The 22,180-nt window shown below is 47.2% G+C and overlaps 1 protein-coding gene across 1 annotated transcript in view; it reads right to left on the bottom strand.

Moving 5' to 3' along the window:
- The window catches only part of CLPB (caseinolytic mitochondrial matrix peptidase chaperone subunit B), a 143,065-nt gene that overhangs the window by 98,330 nt on the left and 22,555 nt on the right, over window positions 1–22,180 (bottom strand). The window contains exon 3 of the mRNA XM_049780501.1: window positions 10,192–10,278. Within this exon, the coding sequence (XP_049636458.1) occupies window positions 10,192–10,278 (87 nt within the window). The remainder of the gene's footprint in view (window positions 1–10,191; window positions 10,279–22,180) is intronic.

The following is a 22,180-nucleotide window of genomic DNA, read 5'->3' as shown; positions in this document are numbered from 1 at the left end:
AGGAAGAAATAAAAAAGGGAGGGTAGGGAGGGGAGAAGAGGCTGAATTTTAACTCCAAAAAATGTGGCTCTCACCCTGAGACTACAGGTTAGTTTGAAGCCTGTGGATGGGGTTAACTGTGGGTGAGGCTTCGCCTTCACTGAGTTAGCAGTTCCTTCTGCTATCTCAGCACATACCTTTGCTCTCACCTGAGTTATTCATGCTCCCTGAAGACACTGTCCACCTCACCCCCTCTACCTGTCTGACACCTCTATGTTCCAGAGCCCTTTCTTTCATGACCCTTCTTCTGGCACTCTGGTCCATCCCCCGGGACACTAACCACATTCTGCCTCATTCTAGCAAAAGTATGCTGGTTTCACCCATTTCTTTTAGCTGCATTCAGGGATCACTGGCAAGGTCAAAAGTCCATATGGAGGTACCAGAGATTGAACCCAAGTAGGTTGTATGTATAAAAAGCAAGAAACCTAGCCATTGTACTATCTCTCTGGCCCATTTCACTCCTTTATGACACCTCTGCAGAGATAGGAGAGTAGTTTGCTTTATTTCGAGCTCACTGAAACACCCAGCACCTATGGGATCATTTATTAAGACCAAGTACCCAATCTGCAGCAAGAGACGCAGTCTGAGCCTATGACTCCTGAGACAGCCAGACTTGGTCTTGCTTCCCTTGGTCTCTCCCCTCACCAACTCCCTGCTCCCTCTTCTAACTGCATTGTGTGCATGGGGTGGGGATGGCACCAGAGAGGAACAGATGGATGAGGTTTCAGGGTTCAGAGAGGCCTGGCTTCCTAAACCTGGGTAGCACTGAGCTTCACATTCTCCATGTGTGAAACATGGAAGTCAACCCCTTCCTGTCATCCCTTTGTAGCTCAGAGCCAAGTGGGCTGGCACTTGCTATGTGCCAGCTCAAGCTGGGACACAACGGCTATGGTTCCAAGTGAGCCAGGAGGCACCAATACAAAGTGCTGCTCCTCGGGCCATAACTGCCCGCACCCCCAGCTCTGCAACACATGCCACTGCCACTCTGAAGCACAGGTGCTCGCTGCTTTCCCTGATGGTCCAGGCTTCGTGAAAGGACACCTGTGTTGTGGTGGCTGTTCTCCATGAAAGGCCTGGGAAAGCTCCTCAGAGCCCAGCCACAACACTGATTTGTTTTTTTTATTGGTTTTGGTTTTGGGTCATACCTACTGGTGCTCAGGGCTTACTCCTGACTGTGCTCAGGGATCAATCCTGGTGGGACTTGGGGGACCATATGTGGTACTGGGGCTTGAACCTGGGTCAGAGGTAAACATGAGCACCCTACCTTGCTGTACTATCTCTCCAGTCCCACTGTTAGTGTTGTAAAGACAAGGTGTAGGGAACCCCATCCTTTAAAACTAAGGTCAAAGGAAAATATGCAAACGATAAAATAAATGACTGTGGGGGTAGAGGGAAGCATGTAATTCAATGGTCTTCAGCCAAGGAGGGAAGCATTTTAAAATTAACAAAGCCCAGGTACCACATCCAGGAAGGCCTTGGCAAATGCGTGTTATCTACTCATTAGCTCAGCTCCTCAGGGAGCCGGGCCAAGCAGGGAAGGCTGTGCCGGGAAGCCAGGCTGATGAGATGCACTTGCTCCCGGAGGAAAGGCAGGCAGAGGGAGGGAGACTCTGGTGGGGAATTTCAAACAGTTACGCTGGGGAGCTGTGTGCTTGCCTGGTGGCCCTCACTTTCTCTGAGACTATCGAGCAAAGCAATTCGAACTACCAGCCCTCGTTAAGAGTCTGGGTTTCCTGGAGTGGTACTGGCCTTGCTCTAGGTGGTCCCCCCAGGGGCGAAGAGTCCAAGTCTGCTGTGGGATGTGAGTTCAGCTCCCAAAGTCCAGCACCTGATGCTTCCTCCTCTAAACAAATGAAACTTTCCTTATATAAACTCACCACATATCCCTCAGAAGGTGAACTTACCGTTTATTCGTCAGTAGTTAGATCTCAAAACCAAATATGTGAACTTGTAAATCCTTTTTCTCTAACCATCAGAATAAACAATATTCTAATACGAGATACATGGAACCTAAATACAGCCCTACCTGCTATACTATTGGTCTGGCCCAACAGTACATTTCTATCAGTTAGGGATGATAACGTCAGATAACATTTCTATTAGTTAGGACTGCAGAGATAATACACTGAGTAAGGGGTTTGCCTTGAACACTGCTGACCTGGGTTCAACCCCTGGTACCACTTTGAGCCCTGAGCACCATGTATCATTCAGTGTGGTCCAAAAACCATTTCTATCAGCAGTAGTTATGCATACTTATCAATACTTGGTAGTTAGTTTTTTGAAAGACTAGCCTTTGTAGTAAATGCAGCTCATTGTGATTCTGATTTGCATTTTCCTAAATGCATCTTTTCATGCAATTATCTACCACTTATTTTTATTTTTTGGTAAAGTGTCTGCTCAAATCTTTAGCCCGGATTTTAAAAATTTGTGGTGTCATTTTTGTTTTGGTTGTTTTAGGGTGACAACTAGTAGTGTCCATGGGGTCTTCCTGGCTTAGTAGTCAGGGGTTGCTGCCATTGGAACTTAGGAACCATGAAGCTCCAGGGATCTAACCCAGGCCTCCTGCATGTAGAGAATATATTCTATTCCTTGAGCTCTCTCTGGCCCCTGGATTGTCTTTTTTTTGAGGGGTGGAGTGGGGAGAGTTGGGTCACACCCAATGGTGCTCAAGGGTTACTCCTGACTCTGCAATCAAGAATTACTCCTGGCAGGCTCGAGGGACCATACAGGGTGCTGGGATTCTGTTGTGTATGTAAATATTTTATGGGATTATTATGTTACTGACCCTACCCTGATCGGTGATTGTACCCTACCCTAGGGTATGACCTGGCATTCTGCCCCCACCCTAGGGTGGTACCTGATCCCACCATTGGGTGGTACCTGATTCTGGGGGATAAAAACAAAGGTCTGTGGAAGGCGAGAGGCTTTTTGCTGGAACTAAGGCTGAGACTTTGGACTTCAGTCTTGTCCACCGAATAAAGCTAATATTTCCACAAGCCTGACTGTTTGCAAGCTGTTTACCCGCTGTTTCACCTCAGAACCGTTGGCTGGACGGGGTGGCAGATGTGTGCTCTGAGCTGGAGGGAAAAGACCTCATCCTCCATCCCTCCATCAGTCAACTGCTTCAGGGGCTGACTTGCAACAGGAATCAAAACCAGGTTGGCCCTGTGAAAGGCAAATACCCTATCCACTTTACTATCTCTCTTGTTTCTGGGTTGTCTTTGTTTGTTTTTTGAACCACACCCAGCAGTGCTCAGGGTTTACTCCTGGCTTAATGCTAAGGGGTCATTCCTGGCAGTGCTTGGAGGACCATATGGGATGCCGGATATCGAACCTAGGTCAGTAGCATGCAAGGCAAACACCCTACCTGCTGTGCTATCACTCTGGCCTCCTGAGTTGTCTTTATTTGTAAGAGCTCTTTATGTGTTCTGGATACATTCCTTTACCAGTCATGTGCACTGATAGAAACTTTTTGGATAAGTTAGAAGTTGTAAGGGTATAGATCATACTATTTCTCTTCTAACCCATAAGTTTCTGCACATACTTGCTTATGGATATCTAGCAAAGAATTAAGCTTTCAATCTACAAATATCTTAGTCCTTAGACGTACTCAGCATCTGCTCAAACTCCTGAGACTCTTTGTATCCCCCTATAAATGTCCAACCAACATTAAGCTTGAAGGAAAGCTACATCTGGGGAAATAGTCATCCCATAAACAGCTTTTGACCCCCCAGGCTCTGCTTCTCCTAAAGCCCTGTTCTGGTCCACCAGGCTCTTGGAATGGTCAACAGTCGTCACACTCCATTGCTGGCTATTGTCCACTGGGAAAGGTAGGAGGTTCCCAATCCATCCCTCAGTAAAAGAGCAAACAGTGGGGCCTGTAGCTGCTTGGACATCAAAGTTGAGCAAACAGGCCTGGCAGGCCCTGCCTCTTGGCCCTCACATCCTGCAAATGCCATCTGAAGGGGCTTCCCCGAGGAGGTCTTGACTTTCAGCTTGTCACAGCCCACATCAAAGTTTGAACCACACACGAACTGGGCGCATGGGCTCAAATCAAGTTGCCTACGAGCGGATACTGAGCCATTGTGTCTAGGTTTAATCCTGTGTTTTCCCAAGTAATTAAGCCTTCTTGCTTATGAACTTGTGACTAAGTAAAAGCATCACGGAGAGGTTGTAACATCAAAGTATCTTCCACCGTCTGTCCATGTTTGGAAAAATTGGATTTCTTTCCTTTCTGAAAGAAAAACTAATCGAATTTAGTGGAGGACTGGATATATTTGCACGAGCCAGCAAAAGTGATGCAAAGTCACAGTGATCATCCTGGAACCCTGTGGATGAGCCTCTAGTGGGGATGGGTCAGAATCAATGAAACAACAAGGCCCCATGATGCAGGACAAGAGCCTGGGGCTTGAGGATTCCCAGCAGGAAATGTGTCAGTCCTGAGACAGCTCTTCTGGCCCCAACTATACCCAGGCTGTATTAGGACAGACAAAGGACTTTGTGAATTGGTAAATGTTTTGGCAGAAAGACTACTGAAGACAGCGGCCATCATGTTACTCAGTATGATGTTGGCAGTGGTTGGCACTGATCCCAGTAAACTTCTCAAGGCAAAATCTGTGGCTGCTTGGGCTGGAGAGATAGTATGGCAGATAAGGTGCTTGCCAGGCATGCAGCCGACTCAGATTCAATCCCTGGCATCCCATATGGTCCACATTCAGTACCAGACATGATTCCTGAGTGCAGAGCCAAGAGTAACCCCTGAGCATTGCCAGAAGTGACCCAAAAAATTAAACTCCAGCTGCTGGTGCACATGCTTCCTGGAATCATGTGTCAGTGCTATGCACATGCGTGCTGCAGGCCCACATACAGTGCCTGAGCACAGGTTGCCCGCATCTCCTTTTGAGATGTACTCTCACAATGACATGTGTACTGGGGCTCTCCACCTTTAAAGAAGACTGCGCACATATGCTCCTTGTTGCCCACATGCACATGGGCCCATGCATCCCTTCTTGAGATGTACACTTTCCTACTTTCATACTAGGATGAAAGGATGAAGGGTTCTTTCCACCTTTGGAGAAATCTGTGTTCTCCTGGGCCACACCCAGTGGTGCGTAGGGGTTACTCCTAGCTCTATGCTCAGATAAAGCTCCTGGCAGGCTTGGGAAAACTGTGTTCTCCTGGGCCACACCCAGTGGTGCTCAGGAGTTACTTCTAGCTCTGTGCTCAGATATCGTGCCTGGCAGGCTTGGGGGACCATATGGGATGCAGGGGATTGAACCCAGTTTGGCCACGTGCAAGGCAAATGCCCTACTTGCTGTGCTATCACTCTGGTCCCTCTCTCCCCTTATCTCTCCCTCTCCTTCCTCAGAATTTCCAAATAAAATCTGTTTTTACATCCCCATCCAAAAAAAAAAAAGGCAAACAAACCTGTGTCTGTTTATTCTCTGAGTTCCCCCATAATTTAGCACACATACAAACTAGTCCCAGTTTGTTTGGCTTATTTGATTTGGGGGCCATACGCAGGGCATGATCCTGGCTCTGTACTCCGGGATTACTCCTGGCTGCACTTGGGGGACCATATAAGGCACTGGGGATTGAACCAAGTTGGCAGGATGTAAGGAAATCACCCTGCTCACTGTACTATCACTCTGGTCCTAGACACGGCCTAGTTTTTAAAAAGTTTGTTGGATATAGAAAATAATACAAAGGGAAGTCAAACAAAGTTTTGAGAACCCGAAGAACCAAAACTCTCTCTCTATAACCTCTTTCATTACGTTGATCATTGGGAAACATCTACCTACCTAAATTAATACTCAATCCTACTACATGATTTATAGTGTGAACAGCATGATCCCATTTGTACAAAATTACACACAACCATACACACAAACATCAATCTCTAGACAGAGGGAATTCAATTGGCTGCTACTTTCTTCTCTATATTAACAAAAACAATGAACCTATTAACCTATTTTCAGAAAAGAAAACCTCTGGTTCAATCCTGATACAATTATCCTTGCTTTTACCAATATGATTTCTGATCTTGATCCAGTCTTAATTCTCCTGTGTACTTTTATATCTGTATTTTAATTTAAGTCATCTCAAACCCTTTTTTTGGAAATGAAAAGAAAGGAATAAACTATTAATTAAATTCCCATGCATACTTTTGAATGTTGTTCAATGGCACTGTAGTTATTAGTAAAAATGAAAGAAAATATAGTATTCTCAACTATTCAAAATAATAGGGATCAGAGAGCTGGTACAGTAGGTAAGAAGCTTGCCTTGGGCATTGCCAATCTGGATGTCCATTACATCCCCGATATGCCAGGAGTGATATCTGAACACAGAAGTAACCCCTGAACCTCACAGGGTGTGGCTCCAAAATAAACAAAATAAACAAACAAAATAACAATAAATATGCTTATAAATAAATGTTAATAAGAAAGTAATCATCTTTTTTGAGGAGAGTTTGAGCCACACCTGATGACACTCAGGGGTTACTCCTGGCTATGCGCTTAGAAATCGCTCCTGGTTTAGGGGACCATATGGGACACTGGAGATCGAACCCTGGTCCATCCTAGGTTAACACCTTCAAGGCAAATGCCCTACTGCTGTGCATCACTCCGGCCCCAGAAGCTAATCATCTTAAGGGGAAAGACATGCAACAACACACATGCTGTTCTCCTAGCATGCCTAAGAGCTTAACCATTAAACAGGCACCCATGGAAGACACCTGAAGGTGAAATGATTGTGCTAGTTTAAGGATCTCTCCATTGAGTGCATAGGCGATCAACAAGCTGAGAGGAAGGGTCCTGGCTTCTCCAGAGACAGCAGCATTTTGGGTCTGACCAGGATGATGCTAGGAGTTTGGTGATGCCTTACTGAGAGCCAGCAAGCTTTCTAGGAAGGAGAAACTTACAGGCAGATGGAATTGGTTTGGCTGTGATAATCCTTTAAGACCACCTCCATGGCACCTTAACTATGTCACCTTCACTAATGTCTGCTGGCATTCCCTTTACCAGGCCATATTCTCTTTTCCTCAGCACTTCTTACCTTATAATACATTACTTTTATTGTCCATCCTTGTGTCTCTCTACCAGGGACCACTGCTAGTATAGAAATAAGGTCTCTGAGAGTGGGGATCTTTATCTACAATAGTGCCTGGTACACAGGTAAGTAACTCCCCTGCCAATGTAATATAATAAGTCCAACCTGCAACTATGCTCTGTAACATGGAATAAAACCAATCCACCCTGGATACTAAAAGAAAGAAGGCTCACAGGATCACTAAGTAGTTCTAGGACATTACATATTATAGTACTCTCATAAGCCAATACTTTCATTTTGCTCAAGAAGCATCACTAATTGGCTAAAGTCCCTGAATAAAGGCGAAGCAGTCAGTTAAACCAACAACTCAGACACAGATTATCCCCAAAGCACATCTCTGATCCCCATACTTGCTAGTACAGTGATCTTTCCTCTTTGTTCTCAACACTCTCCCCCCTCTCTCTCTCCCTCCTTCCCTCCCTCTCTCCCTCCCTCCCTCCCTCCCTCCCACTTTCACCAATGGCTCTCTCTTCCCAATGGAAAGTTATGTAGAGAGGAAAGGAGACTGGTGGTGGGTAGAGGACCTGGTGGAAAGGTCTCAGCAACTCAGAGTACACACACATGTGTATAAACAGTCTCGTAAGGGCAGCCTTTGTAACTGTGGCATGTACAGGAGTTCTAGCCCCTGTGCATTCAATGTCTTTGCACACTGCTCAGGTTGCTCAGATATTGTGCCCATACTGCTCAAATATCACTGCTGGCATTTTGCCTCATCTCTCCCTCAGACACTAGTTAAGAACCTGGATCCAAGTGGATATTTTTAGACAAATTTTGATAAAAATTAGAAAACATAAGTAAAGAAAGAGAATTCTGAAATTCATTAAATAATGCTCAGAATCAGAACGGGATCCAAGGACTTTCAACTGCAGTCTTACATCTTACATCAAGTTTTCTGTCTTTTTTTCTTTGGCTTTTGGGACACACCAGGCAGTGCTCAGGGATTACTCTTGATTCTGCACTCAGGACTCACTCCTGGTGGACACAGGGGATCATATAGGATGCTGGGAATAGAACCCAGGTCAGTGACATGCAAGGCAAATGCCCTCTTTGCTGTATCTCATTATGTTTTCCTTACCCAACTATGTGCTTGGTGTCACAGAGGGAGATAAGAAATGGCATGGTAAGAACATGTTTGGCAAAGTCTCTCATTATAAAATCTCACTCTGATGACCTTTTAAAAAATAACCAGCACTGGGCAAGAGAGATAGTATAGCTGATATGGTACTTGCCTTGCACACAGTCATCTAGTTTCATTCTCCATCACCACATATGGTCTCCTGAGCTCCACCAGGAGTGATCTATGAGCACAAGCCAGGACACAGTTCTGGGTACTGCTGGGTATGACTCACAAACCCCCCAAAGGGGAGAGAGGGTGGTAGTCAGTGCTGACAGGTCTGCCTGAGGGAAATTAAAATTGGTGCCTCCAGGGACCAGAGCAATAGCACAGTGGTAAGGCGTTTGCCTTGCACGCAGCCAACCTGGGACAGTCCCGGGTTCAACCCCTAGCATCTACATGGTCCTGTGAACCTGTCAAGAGTGATTTCTTTTTTTTTTTTTTTTGGTTTTTGGGTCACACCTGGCGGTGCTCAGGGGTTACTCCTGACTGTCTGCTCAGAAATAGCTCCTGGCAGGCACGGGGGACCATATGGGACACCGGGATTTGAACCAACCACCTTTGGTCCTGGATAGGCTGCTTGCAAGGCAAACACCGCTGTGCTATCTCTCCGGGCCCACAAGAGTGATTTCTGAGCCAGGAATAACCCCTATGCATTGCAAGGTGTGGCCAACCCCTGAACCCCTCCAAATTGGTGCCTCCAACTACAGATTTCAGAGGCTAAGCTATCCCATCTGTTTTCTTTTTTTGGGTTTTGGGCCATGCTTGGTGATACTCAGGCATTACTCCAGGCTCTGCACTGAAGAATTACTTTTGGCATGCTCCAGGGACCATATGGGATGCCAGGGATCAAATCTTGGTTAGCACATACAAGGTAAACACCCTATCTGCTATGCTATTGTTCTGGCCCTAGTCTATTTTCTTGGCAAGCCTTTCTTTTTGCTCTTTTTTTTTGGGGGGGGGCCACACCCGTTTGACGCTCAGGGGTTACTCCTGGCTACGCGCTCAGAAATCACCCCTGGCGTGGGGGACCATATGGGACACCGGGGGATCGAACCCCGGTCCGTCTGATTGCAAGGCAGACACCTTACCTCTAGCGCCACCTTCCTGGCCCTTCTTTTTGCTCTTATATCATTCATTTTCCCACCTAATCAGTCAGCAAGAAGGCTCAAAAGGTGGGACTAGCAGCAAGGAACGGAAACATACGGACTTGACAGGCTAGCAAAGGGGACCCTGCCTATCTGGGTTCCCCCTTTCTCAAGGGAAAATGAGAACAATATGTAATCTTTACGAGGTGGCTGTGAGAATTCGAGATGACTTTTTGGTTTGGAAATGGCAACTGGTATTGCTCAGGAGTTACTTAAATGAAGACTCTGGAGCTGGTTCCAAAGGTGGTGGGATAAAGGGGGCTGGTGAGCATGCAGGGACAGTGATTAAACACAAGTTCTTTGAGCCATCTCAGCAGCCTAGCAATAACTCTTTTAAACAAAGTAGACTATTTTGATTTTTTCAGACCACTGAGGAAAAGGGGACAGGGGGCAGGGGACAGAAAACAGCAAACCCTTGATGGGAAGGAAGAAACATTCCCCTCTTCCCAGTTTGTACTAGAACCTCCAAAGACACAGCCCAATGGAGTTGTTGATGGGGTAGATTCAACCAACACAGTTCGCAAATGTCCCTCTGAATTTTTACAATAGTTTTTCTACTGCCATTGCCTCAAGAATGAAAATAATTTGGCAATGGTCATGAAACCTGTGCCTGGACCAAATCTGTATCGTCCATGCACCAGATGAAACCCAGTTCCTTAGGCCAAATCCCCTCTCCTTATCTCTGGGGAAGAAAGTGGAGTGGAGGCAATAGGCAAGGAAGAGGGACTGGTGTATAATCTGTGTGACAATGGCACAGAGCCCTGTGGGGGGCAGACTTCTCACCTATAGTTTCGACTGATGGATGCCACCATGAGTGCTGTCCAGCCAAGTTTGTGCCTTGCATTGACATCTGCACCTTCTGACAACAGCCTGGAGAGAGAGTGACAGGGGAACAACTTCAATAAGCTCATTGTGACCATACCAGTGGAATAAATGAGTGTGCCACAGAATGGGGAGGGGCTGGAAGAGCATGGAAACAGGGTGTGCAGAAATACCCTCCCCCCCAGCTCCTCTGGTCGCTCTCCAGCCTCTCACTTTAGCTTCCATAGTGCTTCTCATTTCCCTTAAATGAGTGTCTGGGGTGGAGCAAGTGGGGGTATTTGCCTTGTACACAGCTTACCCAGGTTTGATCCCCAATATCCCAGATGATACCCTGAACCCTCAGGAGTGATTCCTGAACTCAGAGCCAGGATTAAGCCCTGGACACTACCAGGAGGCCCCCAAACAAAACAAAGCAAAAACAAATGAGTCTGCTCCCTGCTGTTCTCCTGGTCTTCTACGAAAGATACTTCTACGAAATATCTGGATTTTCTGTTCTGTTGCCTAGGTACAGAATGTTCTCCTGGTCTATTAATTCTAATCTTCCTTCCTTCCTTTTTTATTTATTTATTTTAGGTGTGTGTAGGAGGGTGTGTGGGTGGTCTGTGGCAAGCACTTTCCCAACTGCACTGACTATCCTGCCCCTGATCCACTTTTCGTATTCTGAGTTATCACTGGGCTTGGGCACTCTCCCTAGAAGTGTCCTTGATGCACCAGCTCATGGATCTCTCCTTGACTATCCCACGGCTAAGCACTGAATGATGCAGCATTTCTTGCCTAGGTCACTCCCAGTGTACTTAAGGATCACATATCTCCAATTTACCTACAAGGTGACTGCTTAAAAGTCCAGAATCCGGGGCCGGAGAAGTGGCTTGGGCACTTGCCTTGGTTGGCACAAGCGATTGGGCATTTGCCTTGCACACGCTAACCTAGAACAAACTGCGGTTCGATCCCCTGGCGGCCCATATGGTCCCCAAGCCAGGATCGATTTCTGAGCACATAGCCAGGAGTAACCCCTGAGCGTCACCAGGTGTGGTCCCAAAACGAAATAAAACAAACAAAAAACAACAACAACAACAATCCATATATAATTGCTGGATAAGTATTTTTGGGAGAAGGATGGGATGGGCCACACTTGACTGTACTCAGTGGACCATATGGGATGCCAGAGATCAAATTTGGGTTGACCACATGCAAGGCAACTGTCTTATACACTGTACCATCACTTCAAATCCACATGGGATAAGGCTTCTTTTTTGTTTGTTTGTTTTTTGGGCCACACCCAGTGACACTCAGGGGATATTACTGGCTATGTGGTCAGAAATTGCTCCTGGCTTGGGGGACCATACGGGACGCCGGAGATCCAACCAAGAGATTCGTCCTGTCAGCCACATGCAAGGCAAGTGCCCTAATTCTGCACTACCACTTATCCCAAAACATGGGATAAGTTTTAAATAAACCATGAAAACCTTGAATTATTGATCATTTAGGGAGCCCTAAAATGTGGGCGGAGGAAAAGGGAATAAAGAACTGCCACTTTCTACTGAGTATTCACAAAAGCAGTATTGCTCTCAAAATTTTACATGTTTTTTGTTTGTTTGTTTTTATTTTTGGGCCACACCCAGTGATTCAGGGGTTACTCCTGGCTCTATACTCAGAAATCACTCCTGGCACATTTCAAGTACCATATGGGATGTCAGGGATTGAACCCAGGTTGGGCACATGAAAGGCAAACGCCTTACCTGCTGTGCTACAGCTCTGGCCCTACATATTTTTTCCTTGATTCTTTATTCATAAGGAGTTGATATTGACCTACGTGCAGGTGAGCAATAGCTCCATGAGGTAAAAATGCCACAAAGCTATTAAAAAAACCAGAGCAGGGGACCGAGCAATTGATAGTACAGCAGGTAGGACATTTGTCTTGTACATGGTTGACCTATGTTTGATCCTCAAAACCCCATATGGTACCCCGAGAATTACTAGAAGTAATTCTTGAGATCAAAATCATTAGGTTTTGACCAAAATCCATCAAAAGAGCCAAAACAGGGCAGGAACCAAGGTGACTTAGCAGCTTCAATTGTTCTCACCTTTGCCACTTTCTCTTAACATTAATGGCTCCATGCAAACATGAAAGACAACAGACTAAACCAACTTCAGCAATTAACATGTTAATTTTGGTCCTGTGCTGAATATGGATGGGGTGAGGTGAAGGCAAAGGTTTTGCCTTAAAGAGGAATATAAGGGGCTGGAGAGATAGCATGGAGGTAAGGCGTTTGCCTTTCATGCAGAAGGTCATCGGTTCGAATCCTGGCATCCCATATGGTCCCCCGTGCCTGCCAGAAGCAATTTCTGAGCATGGAGCCAGGAGTAACCCCTGAGCACTGCCGGGTGTGACCCACAAAAAAAAAAAAAAAAAAAAAAAAAAAGAGGAATATAATTTAGTCAAGTGGATAGAGAGACTCAGGATAGCAGAGCCTGTAAGTATGTGCTACAGGTCTGAAAACAGAGACCCTGACAGTCAAGAGCAACTTACCAACAAGCATAATCTTCTTTTCTTTGGGGGAAAGGGGATCCCAAGTAGTGCACAGGACATTCTGAAGCCACATGGATGATTTTTGGTCAAATACTCTGGTGGTTCCATGCAAGGGCCAAAAGATATTATGGTGGCTAGAGCAATAGTACAATGTATAGGGTGCTTACCTTACATGCGGCTAACACTGGTTTGATACCTGGCACCCCATATAGTTCCCTAAACAAGCCATTAGTGATCTCTGAGGGAGGGCAGAGTCAGGAATTTTGGCCCTGAATTGTCCCAAAACAAAGAAACAAACAAAATGAGTGAAGATCAAGGTGCTTGGCCCCAGAGTGCCTCTAATACCAGAGTTAGCCCAGCAATGCTGAAAGCCATAGGGCTGTATTTGATGATACTTGGGGGACTGTGAAGTGCTGAAAAACAAATTTAGTGCATGCTAGGCCTGTGCCCTAATAGCTATACTATCTCTCAGCCCCAAGTAATATTCTTTTTTTTTTTTTTTTTTTTTTTTTGGTTTTTGGGCCACACCTGGCATTGCTCAGGGGTTACTCCTGGCTGTCTGCTCAGAAATAGCTCCTGGCAGGCACGGGGGACCATATGGGACACCGGGATTCGAACCAACCACCTTTGGTCCTGGATCGGCTGCTTGCAAGGCAAATGCCACAGTGCTATCTCTCTGGGCCCTCAAGTAATATTCTTTATTTTGTTTTCTTTTGTTTTGATTTTTGGGCCACACCTGATGATATTGAGGGGTTCCTGGCTCTGTGCTCAAGAATCACTTCTGGACAGTTTGGCGAACCATGTGGGATGGCAGTGATTAAATCTAGGTCGACAGCATGAAAGCCAAACACCCTAACTATTCTACTATCTCTCCACTCTGCCCCCAAGTGTGATATTTTACAAGGAATGCAAAGGACATTTAGGGGAACTAGAAGCTGTCAGCTCTTCCGGGTATCTCTCTGAAAGGGAACTGATAGGAAGGCCAGAGGCTTCAGGTGTGTGTCCAAGCACTGCACTTGTGCCATGCCTATAGGTAATACTCTTCTGGACCAGGCCAAATGATACTATGTGGAAGAAGCTAACATGGGGGAGGAAGAGAAGTTGCATCCTAGCCTGAGCAGGTGAGAAAAGAGAAAGAGACAGGCACTATTTTTTTTTTTGGGGGGGGGGGGTTTGGGCCACACCCAGCGGTGCTCAGGGGTTACTCCTGGCTGTCTGCTCAGAAATAGTTCCTGGCAGGCATGAGGGACCATATGGGACACCGGGATTCGAACTAACCATCTTTTGGTCCTAGATCAAACGCCGCTGTGCTATCTCTCCGGGCTCCCGAGACAGGCACTATTAAAGCTGAGGAGGAGGTGGGGGCTTCGGAGAGGTAATTCAAAGGCTAGGGCACTTGCTTTACACACATATTCATTCCCAACAATCCATATGGTTCCTGAAGCCCAGCAGGAGTAATTCCTGAGTGTAGAGCCAGGAGTAACCCCTTAGTACTACTAGGTATGGCCCAAATACAAACAACAAAATAGTGTGTGTGTGTGTGTGTGTGTGTGTGTGTGTGTGTGTGTGTACTTGCACATGTATTTTTTATACAATTTCTGGGGATTCACAGGCGGTCCCATAAAATCAATAAGGAGCATGGGTTAAAAACCTATCCTAAAGGGCTGACAAATGCCTGGCATACATGCTCGCATCCTGTATTCTGACAGCTCAGTGAGAAACCTAGACTTTCTCCAAAAGCTCTTTCCCAGGGGGCCTTTGAAAAGGCTTCTGAATCCCTCTTACCACAGTTCCGCTCAGCCACTATCAATCAAGTAAAACTGGCCCCCGAGAAGAAACCTGCTTATCACTGCCTCACAGGCAGGGGGGCCGTCACAGAAGGCTTTAACAAAAGAAACTATGAGAGCTGGAGAGAAGTAGAAAAGGAACGGTCTCAAGTGCAGCTGTGGCAAGTCATGACCCTGGTTCGAATCCCTGGAACCAGACAGGGTGCCCTGAGCACTGCCAGGTTACTCCAGAGAACAGAGTCAGAAATAGCCCCTGAGCACTGTGAGTGAGGCCACAAACCCGAAAATAAACAAATTACAAAATTAACTTAACAACTTAGACCGACTAAGAGGAGCCAGGACAGAAAAATGAGGGTGGAAAGCATTGCTGGAGAAACTCAAGCAACCAAACCTTCTGTGTCTTTGCCTGGACCCAGAACTCTCTGAAGGTTGAAGAAAACAGACTAAAGAAGTTCTCCTCCAGACCCTTGAGGACTGAATGGGAAGAATGTGATGAAATGACAAGGAAAGGTCTTCGTAGTTAGTTAGTATGAATCCAAAAAACTATCCAGATAGATAACCCCTAACCAATTCTCAACTGCCCTATGGAATAGAGATGGTGATTTCCTATTGACTGAGGCCCAGTCCAGAGCCTCATTTACACACCTGGTCTTCACCACAGACTCTGGAATGCTTGGCCTGGAAGTCCCCTTTCAGCACCCCTTTGTTCATTTCTTTTCTTTTTTTGTTTTTTGGGTCATACCCAGCAGCGCTCAGGGGTTACTCCTGGCTCTACACTCAGAAATCGCTCCTGGCAGGCTTGGGGGGACCATATGGGATGCCGGGATTTGAACCACCATCCTTCTGTATGCAAGGCATGCAAGCCCTGTCTCCATGCTATCTCTCCGGCCCCATCTAACCACCATCTTTCTGCATGCAAGGCAAATGCCCTACCTCCATGCTGTCTCTCCGGCCTCCCCTTTGCTCATTTCTTGGCACATGCACCATCTGCTCTGTGCATGGAGCTAGACTTCTGTAGCTGGGATGTTAGATGGAGGCTCTTCCCTTCTGGGACTTGAGACAGCAGAGCTGTTTGTGTGTATTGTTTTGGTTTTTTTTTTTGTTTTTTTTTTTTTTGGGCCACACCTGGTGATGCTCAGGGATTTCTCCTGGCTATGTGCTCAGAAACAGCTCCTGGCTTGGGGAACCAATGGGACGCTGGGGGATCAAACCACAGTCCATCCTAGGCTAGCACCGGCAAGACCTTCCTGCTCCGTGCCACTGTTCCGGACCCATGAGTGTGTATTTTTTTTAACTCTCCAAACCCCCCAAAACAATGGTGTTTTAAGATTTGCACTTTGGGCTAGGAGTGACATTGACAAGACTTGATCCCTAGCATCTCATAAGGTTTCTCTGAGCATCACCAGGAGTGATTCCTGAGTGAAGAGACTGGAGAAACTCCTGAGCACCAACTGGTATAAAATATGCCCATATTGGCTTCTACCTCCCAGCTACCAAAACGATGCTTTAATATCATCCTTTTATTGGCTCCCTTTGGGAACTATGTTGGCATTTTCCAGGTATGATCTTGGAGTGGATTCCAAGGACCTAGGGCTTGTGCATGTTTCATTAGATTAAACTGTGCCCCGGTTCTCTCTAAGGTCCTGCTGCATCTCCCCTCATGTCCACAGAGCAGGGTGAGAGAGTTCCTGTTCCTATGTACCCCTTTCCTTGGCAGGCAGCAGCCAGCTCCAGCTATAGCCCATTCACTAAGTTCAAAGGGACCCATTGCACTATTGTTCTACTTTGTATGGCTGATTACCAGCAGTTCTTTTTTGGGAGGGGGGGGTAGTGGTGGTGGTGGTGGTGATGGTGTCTATGCTCAGGGATCCCTCCTGGTGCTGCCTGGGGGACCGACCATATGCAGTGCCAGGAATTGAACCCTAATCAATCTCATGTAAGGCAAGTGCTTTACTCAATGAATTGTCTCTCTGGCCTAGCAATTCTGAGTTACTTGATATCTGCCTGTTAGCATATTGGGTCATCCATGTCTTTATGAACTTAACAGGGTTTTCTGTTAGGAGAGGAAGGTTTGCTGTGAGAGAGGACTTCTCCCCCTTGCAGTAGAGAGCAGATGGTTGTGCATACAGAAGCCAGGGGGCAGTCAGGAGCTCCTCTTCCAGTTCTGCCACTTTTACTGTGGAACCTTCGGGAAGGCCAACAGCTTCACTGGCAGAGAAATTGGAAGACACAAGCTCTGAGACCCGGAGGGCTCCCTCAAGGCAATCCTCGGTGAAGAAGGGCTCCTTGACTACTTACTCGGCATATTTTATGTACTTCGTGGGACTGAGAACTAAAGGGAAACCCAAGGCCCCAAAAGCTTCATTGCTCTGCCACTTACTAGGGGCCAAATGGGGGGATGATGATCCCTACTGGGCTAGGGGGATTAAGTGACCCCACAGAGCTCCATGAAGAGTGGAGGCACCTGCAAAATCAAAGCAGAGCCAGAACAAACATCCCTCTCCACCTCGATCCAACCCCAAATCACTTTTCCTCTTTTAGAGTAGCCAGGCCCCTCCCCCCTTGTCCCCCCCATAGAGCTCTGTGCAGCCCCCAAAGTTAAGAATTTCCCCCAACCAGGTCTCCTCCATTTCAACCCCTTGCTTTGCAAGTCAATGCCCAGCAGGAAGTCGTTTCAAAGACCCAGGCCAGCTGGGCTGATGGCTGCCTGCAGTGAAGGGCTGAAAGGCCCAAGAGAGCCACCCTTGCTCTCCCCTGTGATTTTCACCAAGGGACCAAATGCGGCAAGTGAATTAATCTCTTTTAAAAAGAGAAATGCCTGTGACAGAGCACGGTGTCTCGGAAAAGGTTAGGATTCCATCATCCCGGAGATGATGGGTGGAATGCTTAATGCAGGCTGCCACTCAGGGCAGGGCAGCCTGTGGCCAGGGCCTGCGGGGGGTTGGGGAGTGGGGGTAACCGCTGCAGGCCTTTCTCGGGTCCCTCCAGATTGCAAAAGGCCCTACTCTAATGAACTAGGTCTCCTGCTTCGTGGGGCAGAGGTGGGTGACCTGAAATGGGGGTGACCCAGGCTAGTTGACAGAGAGGAGCCCACCCTTGCAGCCTGAGTGAATTCCAGCCATAGGCAGTGTTCACAGGCAGGCAATGGGAATGGGGAGCCGTGGACTAAATCATGGCCTCCGTGGACTAAACCCACTGGGTCCTCTCATTGGTGTGAGCCAGCGCCTGCTCTCCAGACCTGTTTGCCCACCTATGAAGCAAGAGATGATGCCCTGCTCTGCTCACCCACCAAGAGGCAACGAGCAGAACTTTTCTAGGAAGAAATAAAGCACCGGACAAACAGGAGAGTCAATGACACCAATTCCTGTCCCCCAATTTTCTTTTTGGGTCACACCCGGCAGCATGTCCTGGGTTGGCTGCATGCAAGGCAAATGCCCTACTGATGTGCTATCTCTTGGGCCTCGTGTCCCCAATTTTCAAGATGTAGAAGAGCAAATAATGGGTCTGGGAAGCAGCTCAATAAACTCTGCAGGCAGGAGGCCCAGGATCAATACACCTACCCCACATATAATTCCTCCTGTGCACAGACTCAAGAATAAACCCTGAGCATCACTGAGGCCTTGAGCTTTGGTTGTGGCCCTACAGCAAGAGGACATCCAAATGCTCTAGGAGAGAACTTGGGACATACACATAACTGGGGACAAAAAGTGCTCAGAATGTTCTGTGGATCAATAATTGAGCTCAAATCCCCAGGCAAAGAAGAGACAGAATAAGATTATGGGGAGGGAAAGATAAAGATAAAGGAGAGAAAGTGAGAAAGAGAGGGAGGGGAATTGGAGAGACAGGGAGTGAGAGAGAATAGAAAAAAAATAGAATGAAGAAAGAGCAAAGAATAGGGAGAAAGCAATCTGGGGGAGAAGCACATCTCAGGGGAGACAGCTCTGCCCTCAAGGTGCCAGAAGCACCCTGGGCCACAGCTGACCCCCTGTGGGGGAAAGAACAAGCCTCTTCTGATCTCACTTTCTGTTGTGAACATGGCTATATTGCTTATAGTTTCACTTGTTTATGGACTCTCAAGAGGCACTGAGGAGCCTAGAGGCCACTCCCAAAGAATCTTGGCCAACCAGACCAGTAGCTCAATGTGAGGACTGAGGAAGCAGTGCCAGGGGTCTCTAGCTCTCTCTGCAATGCTCAGGGCCTCTGGACTAGCCCAGGTCATGTGGTGTCAGGGACTGAATTCAGGAGAGATGCATCCATGCACCCTAACCTTTGTACTATCTTCCTGCCCCCCTTAATAAACAAATTTGAACATTTATTACTCTCTTTGTTAAAAATGAAAAACAACAAATGTTTATTTTTTTAAAGCCAGTCAAATTGAGCAGTGGGGGGTTATATATCAACTTTTGTGATACTAACATTAATAAGTTCTGATAAACCACTGCCATCGGACCAGCCAACAAATGTTTCTTTGGGAAAACAAATCCTTGTAAGAAGCCTCCCGAAAGCCACTAACAGGGCCTACATTAACCAATTTCAACAGCTGTCCCATTGTCCCTTGCCTTGATCTGAGCTGTCACTCTAGAAACTCTAGAAACCAGGAAGGACCTGTCCCTTCACTCTGGTGCTGGCACAGTAGCCATCCTCAACTCAGGGACAAAATCTGTTTGCAGCACTTGGTACACAACTCCCTGATCCATTCACTCATCTGGAAGTGTACTGGGGTGTGTGCAGCTTTTCTTGCAGAACTCAGGACATTTAGACACGCACTAGGTGGGGATAAAGCTTTGAACCACGGGTCCGCCAAGTTATAAGCACACAACTTGGGCCTCACTTTCCTCTCATGAAAGCAGTTCCTTTTTGAACAATATGATTTCTCAAGTCTCTAGCAATTCTAATTCTTTGGCTTCACGTACAGGGCATCAAGGCTGAGAAGCAGATTCCAAGCAGATGGGCCCATGACAGGACTTCCCGATCAAACACCATTCCTTGGGCCAGGCTGGGCTGTCTGTGCGAGGGAGTGGGCAGCCTGGACAGGAATGCACAAACGGGGGATCTGAGTGCTGCTGCTCATCAGCTCTACCACCCTGGGGAAGGAGGTGCCACTTGCCTCTCCTTCCTTCTCCTTTAAGTCTAATCAATAGAAAGCGGCCACAGAACTTCAATCACGCATTGTTCCAACTGATTTCCGGCTCCTTCATAGGATGAGGCCCTCAGCTGCAGCTGGGGAGTGTTGCGGGGTAGGGAGCCCTTGGCCCACCTGCACCAGAGGCCTGGAAGCAGTGAGCCATGCAGACTCAATCATGATTGCTATCTGAGCAACAGGGTCCTGGCTGGAGCCTCACAGAAGGCCCTGTTTACAGTAATAACAGCACCAGGCCTGCTGTCTGGTCAGAGGCAAGATGCCTGGGGCTAGAATGTGCACACAAACTCCATCTGGGCCTTATCTGCCCAGCCAGCCAGGGCCGGGAGGGGCAGGCAGAACAGGAGAGGCTGCTGAACCTAGGGTATTCACTCCACACAAGCAAAATCTCTCAGGCAGCTTCTGCATTCGATACAAGCACCCCACCTTACTGGGCTCTCCTTCAGGCCTGGCTCAGGACCCTTCTTCCAGGCAGCACTCTGGTGTTCATACCCCATAAGCCCAGCCCACCCCAATGGTAATGCCCAGGCTCCTCAAAGGTGGGGAAGAAGGGAATTGGCATCTCTATAGCACTTAAAATGAATGTAGGTGGGGCCGGGCGGTGGCGCTAGAGGTAAGGTGCCTGCCTTGCCTGCGCTAGCCTAGGACGGACCGCGGTTCGATCCCCCGGTGTCCCATATGGTCCCCCAAGCCAGCAGCGACTTCTGAGCGCATAGCCAGGAGTAACCCCTGAGCGTCACCGGGTGTGGCCCCCCAAAACAAAACAAAACAAAACAAAAAAATGAATGTAGGTGCCTATGCCTTTTTCACCACCAGATAGTTCCTAAAATCATACACTGACATCCTGGGAGCCACACTTAGTCTGTGTTCAGGTACCACTCCTGATGGACTGTGGGAGCCATATGGAGTATAGGAAAGCAAACCCAGGTCTTAACGGGCACTCAGCAACTTCTGCTGGATTTAAAGTAACTGAAGCCAATGCTGGGGTGAGGACATTCCTTGTCACATTCTTAGTACGGTTTCCACCATGAGTATGGCAAATGCTATATGCATGCATCATTTTTTTAAAAAGCCTTGTATTTCTTTTTTTTGTTTTGGGTGGGGTGGGGTCACACCTGGCAGCGCTCAGAGGTTACTCCTGGCTCTACACTCAGAAATCGATCCTGGCAGGCTCAGGAGACCATATGGGATGCCGGGATTTGAACCACCATCCTCCATGCAAGGCAAACACCTTACCTCCATGCTATCCCTCTAGCCCAAAAGCCTTGTATTTCAAAATACTTTCAAACTTATAGAGCAATTACAAAAATTGCACAAAAATCTTCACATAACCTTTATGCTCCTTACATTTCACCTCATTTCCTCTCTACTATTTTTTCCTGGATGATATGACAGTTTCAGCTATTATTCACCTTTAGTTCCCCAAACTTCAGCACACAAGACCTAATACAAGAACTATCTCCTCATAACCAATGAAAAAGTCAGAACATTGAACACTGACAAAACATTTTCTCGTCAACACCTAGCCCATTTCAAGTTTCTTCAATGATCCCTATAAAATCCTTGGGAGCAATTTCCTCCAGCGATTCATATGTCAACCACAATCAAGGTCTAGACCAAGCACTGCCGAGTCTTGAGCTTCATTTGGACAGCTCCTGGTCTTCACAATTCCAACATTGGCAGAGCAAGGCTAATCCAGTTATATACTGTCCTATCATCCGGACAACATTTTTCGGAGGAACGGTTTCTTTTAATTTATTCCTTCATTCTACAAAGTCTTCCTGTAATTCCTTATTAAAGGCCTCAGAGTCAAGACCCTTGGGCAACTTCACAGGTCCCAGGACACTACTGGGAAGGGATGGAACCAAGACTGTAAGAAAAGGGAGTCCAGGTCAGAGCTGCAGATCCACACGACAACTTTTAGTGGGCAGAGGCATGGGAAAGAAGCACAAGCTCCCCAATGAACTTTGGGGATCCTCCATGGGAAACGTATTTCCCCATGCCTTGTGTGCCCTGAGTGGCCCTCAATAAATCACACTCCCTCTCAGTACCAAGCCAGCAGTGGGAGGGCAATACACAGGGCTTCCTCATGTGGGCACTTCCACCAGGAAGTGTGCTGTGTCCTAGAGAGGTGATAGCTGCTGCCTTGGTGAAAAGGAAAAGCCTTGTCTGGGTGGCTGGAATGTGGTAAAAAGCCATGGGCGCCACCTACTGGCACCACAACAGGATTCTGGCTGTCTGACAGGGCAATGAGACAGCTGGAGCATTGCCAGGAAGCTAGTCACAGGATGGCAGGGAGACAGAAGTGACTCAAACTCCTCAAACAGGGTTGGCACTCGAGACACCACTTCCAAGCTCCAAAAGCCCCAGAGATATTCAGTATGAAACAGACCGGGCAAAGCCAATCACAGTAACCTCCCCTCCTGCTCAGACAGGTGAATGCAAAGGTCCTGCATTCATTCAGGTTCATTCCAGAAGCAAAACAACCAAGCA

This window comes from Suncus etruscus, chromosome 9 (assembly GCF_024139225.1).
Source record: "Suncus etruscus isolate mSunEtr1 chromosome 9, mSunEtr1.pri.cur, whole genome shotgun sequence".
In the NCBI taxonomy this organism is placed as follows: Eukaryota; Metazoa; Chordata; class Mammalia; order Eulipotyphla; family Soricidae; genus Suncus; species Suncus etruscus.
Note: the sequence above shows the minus strand (reverse complement) of the source record. Positions and strands in the feature narration are given on the sequence as shown.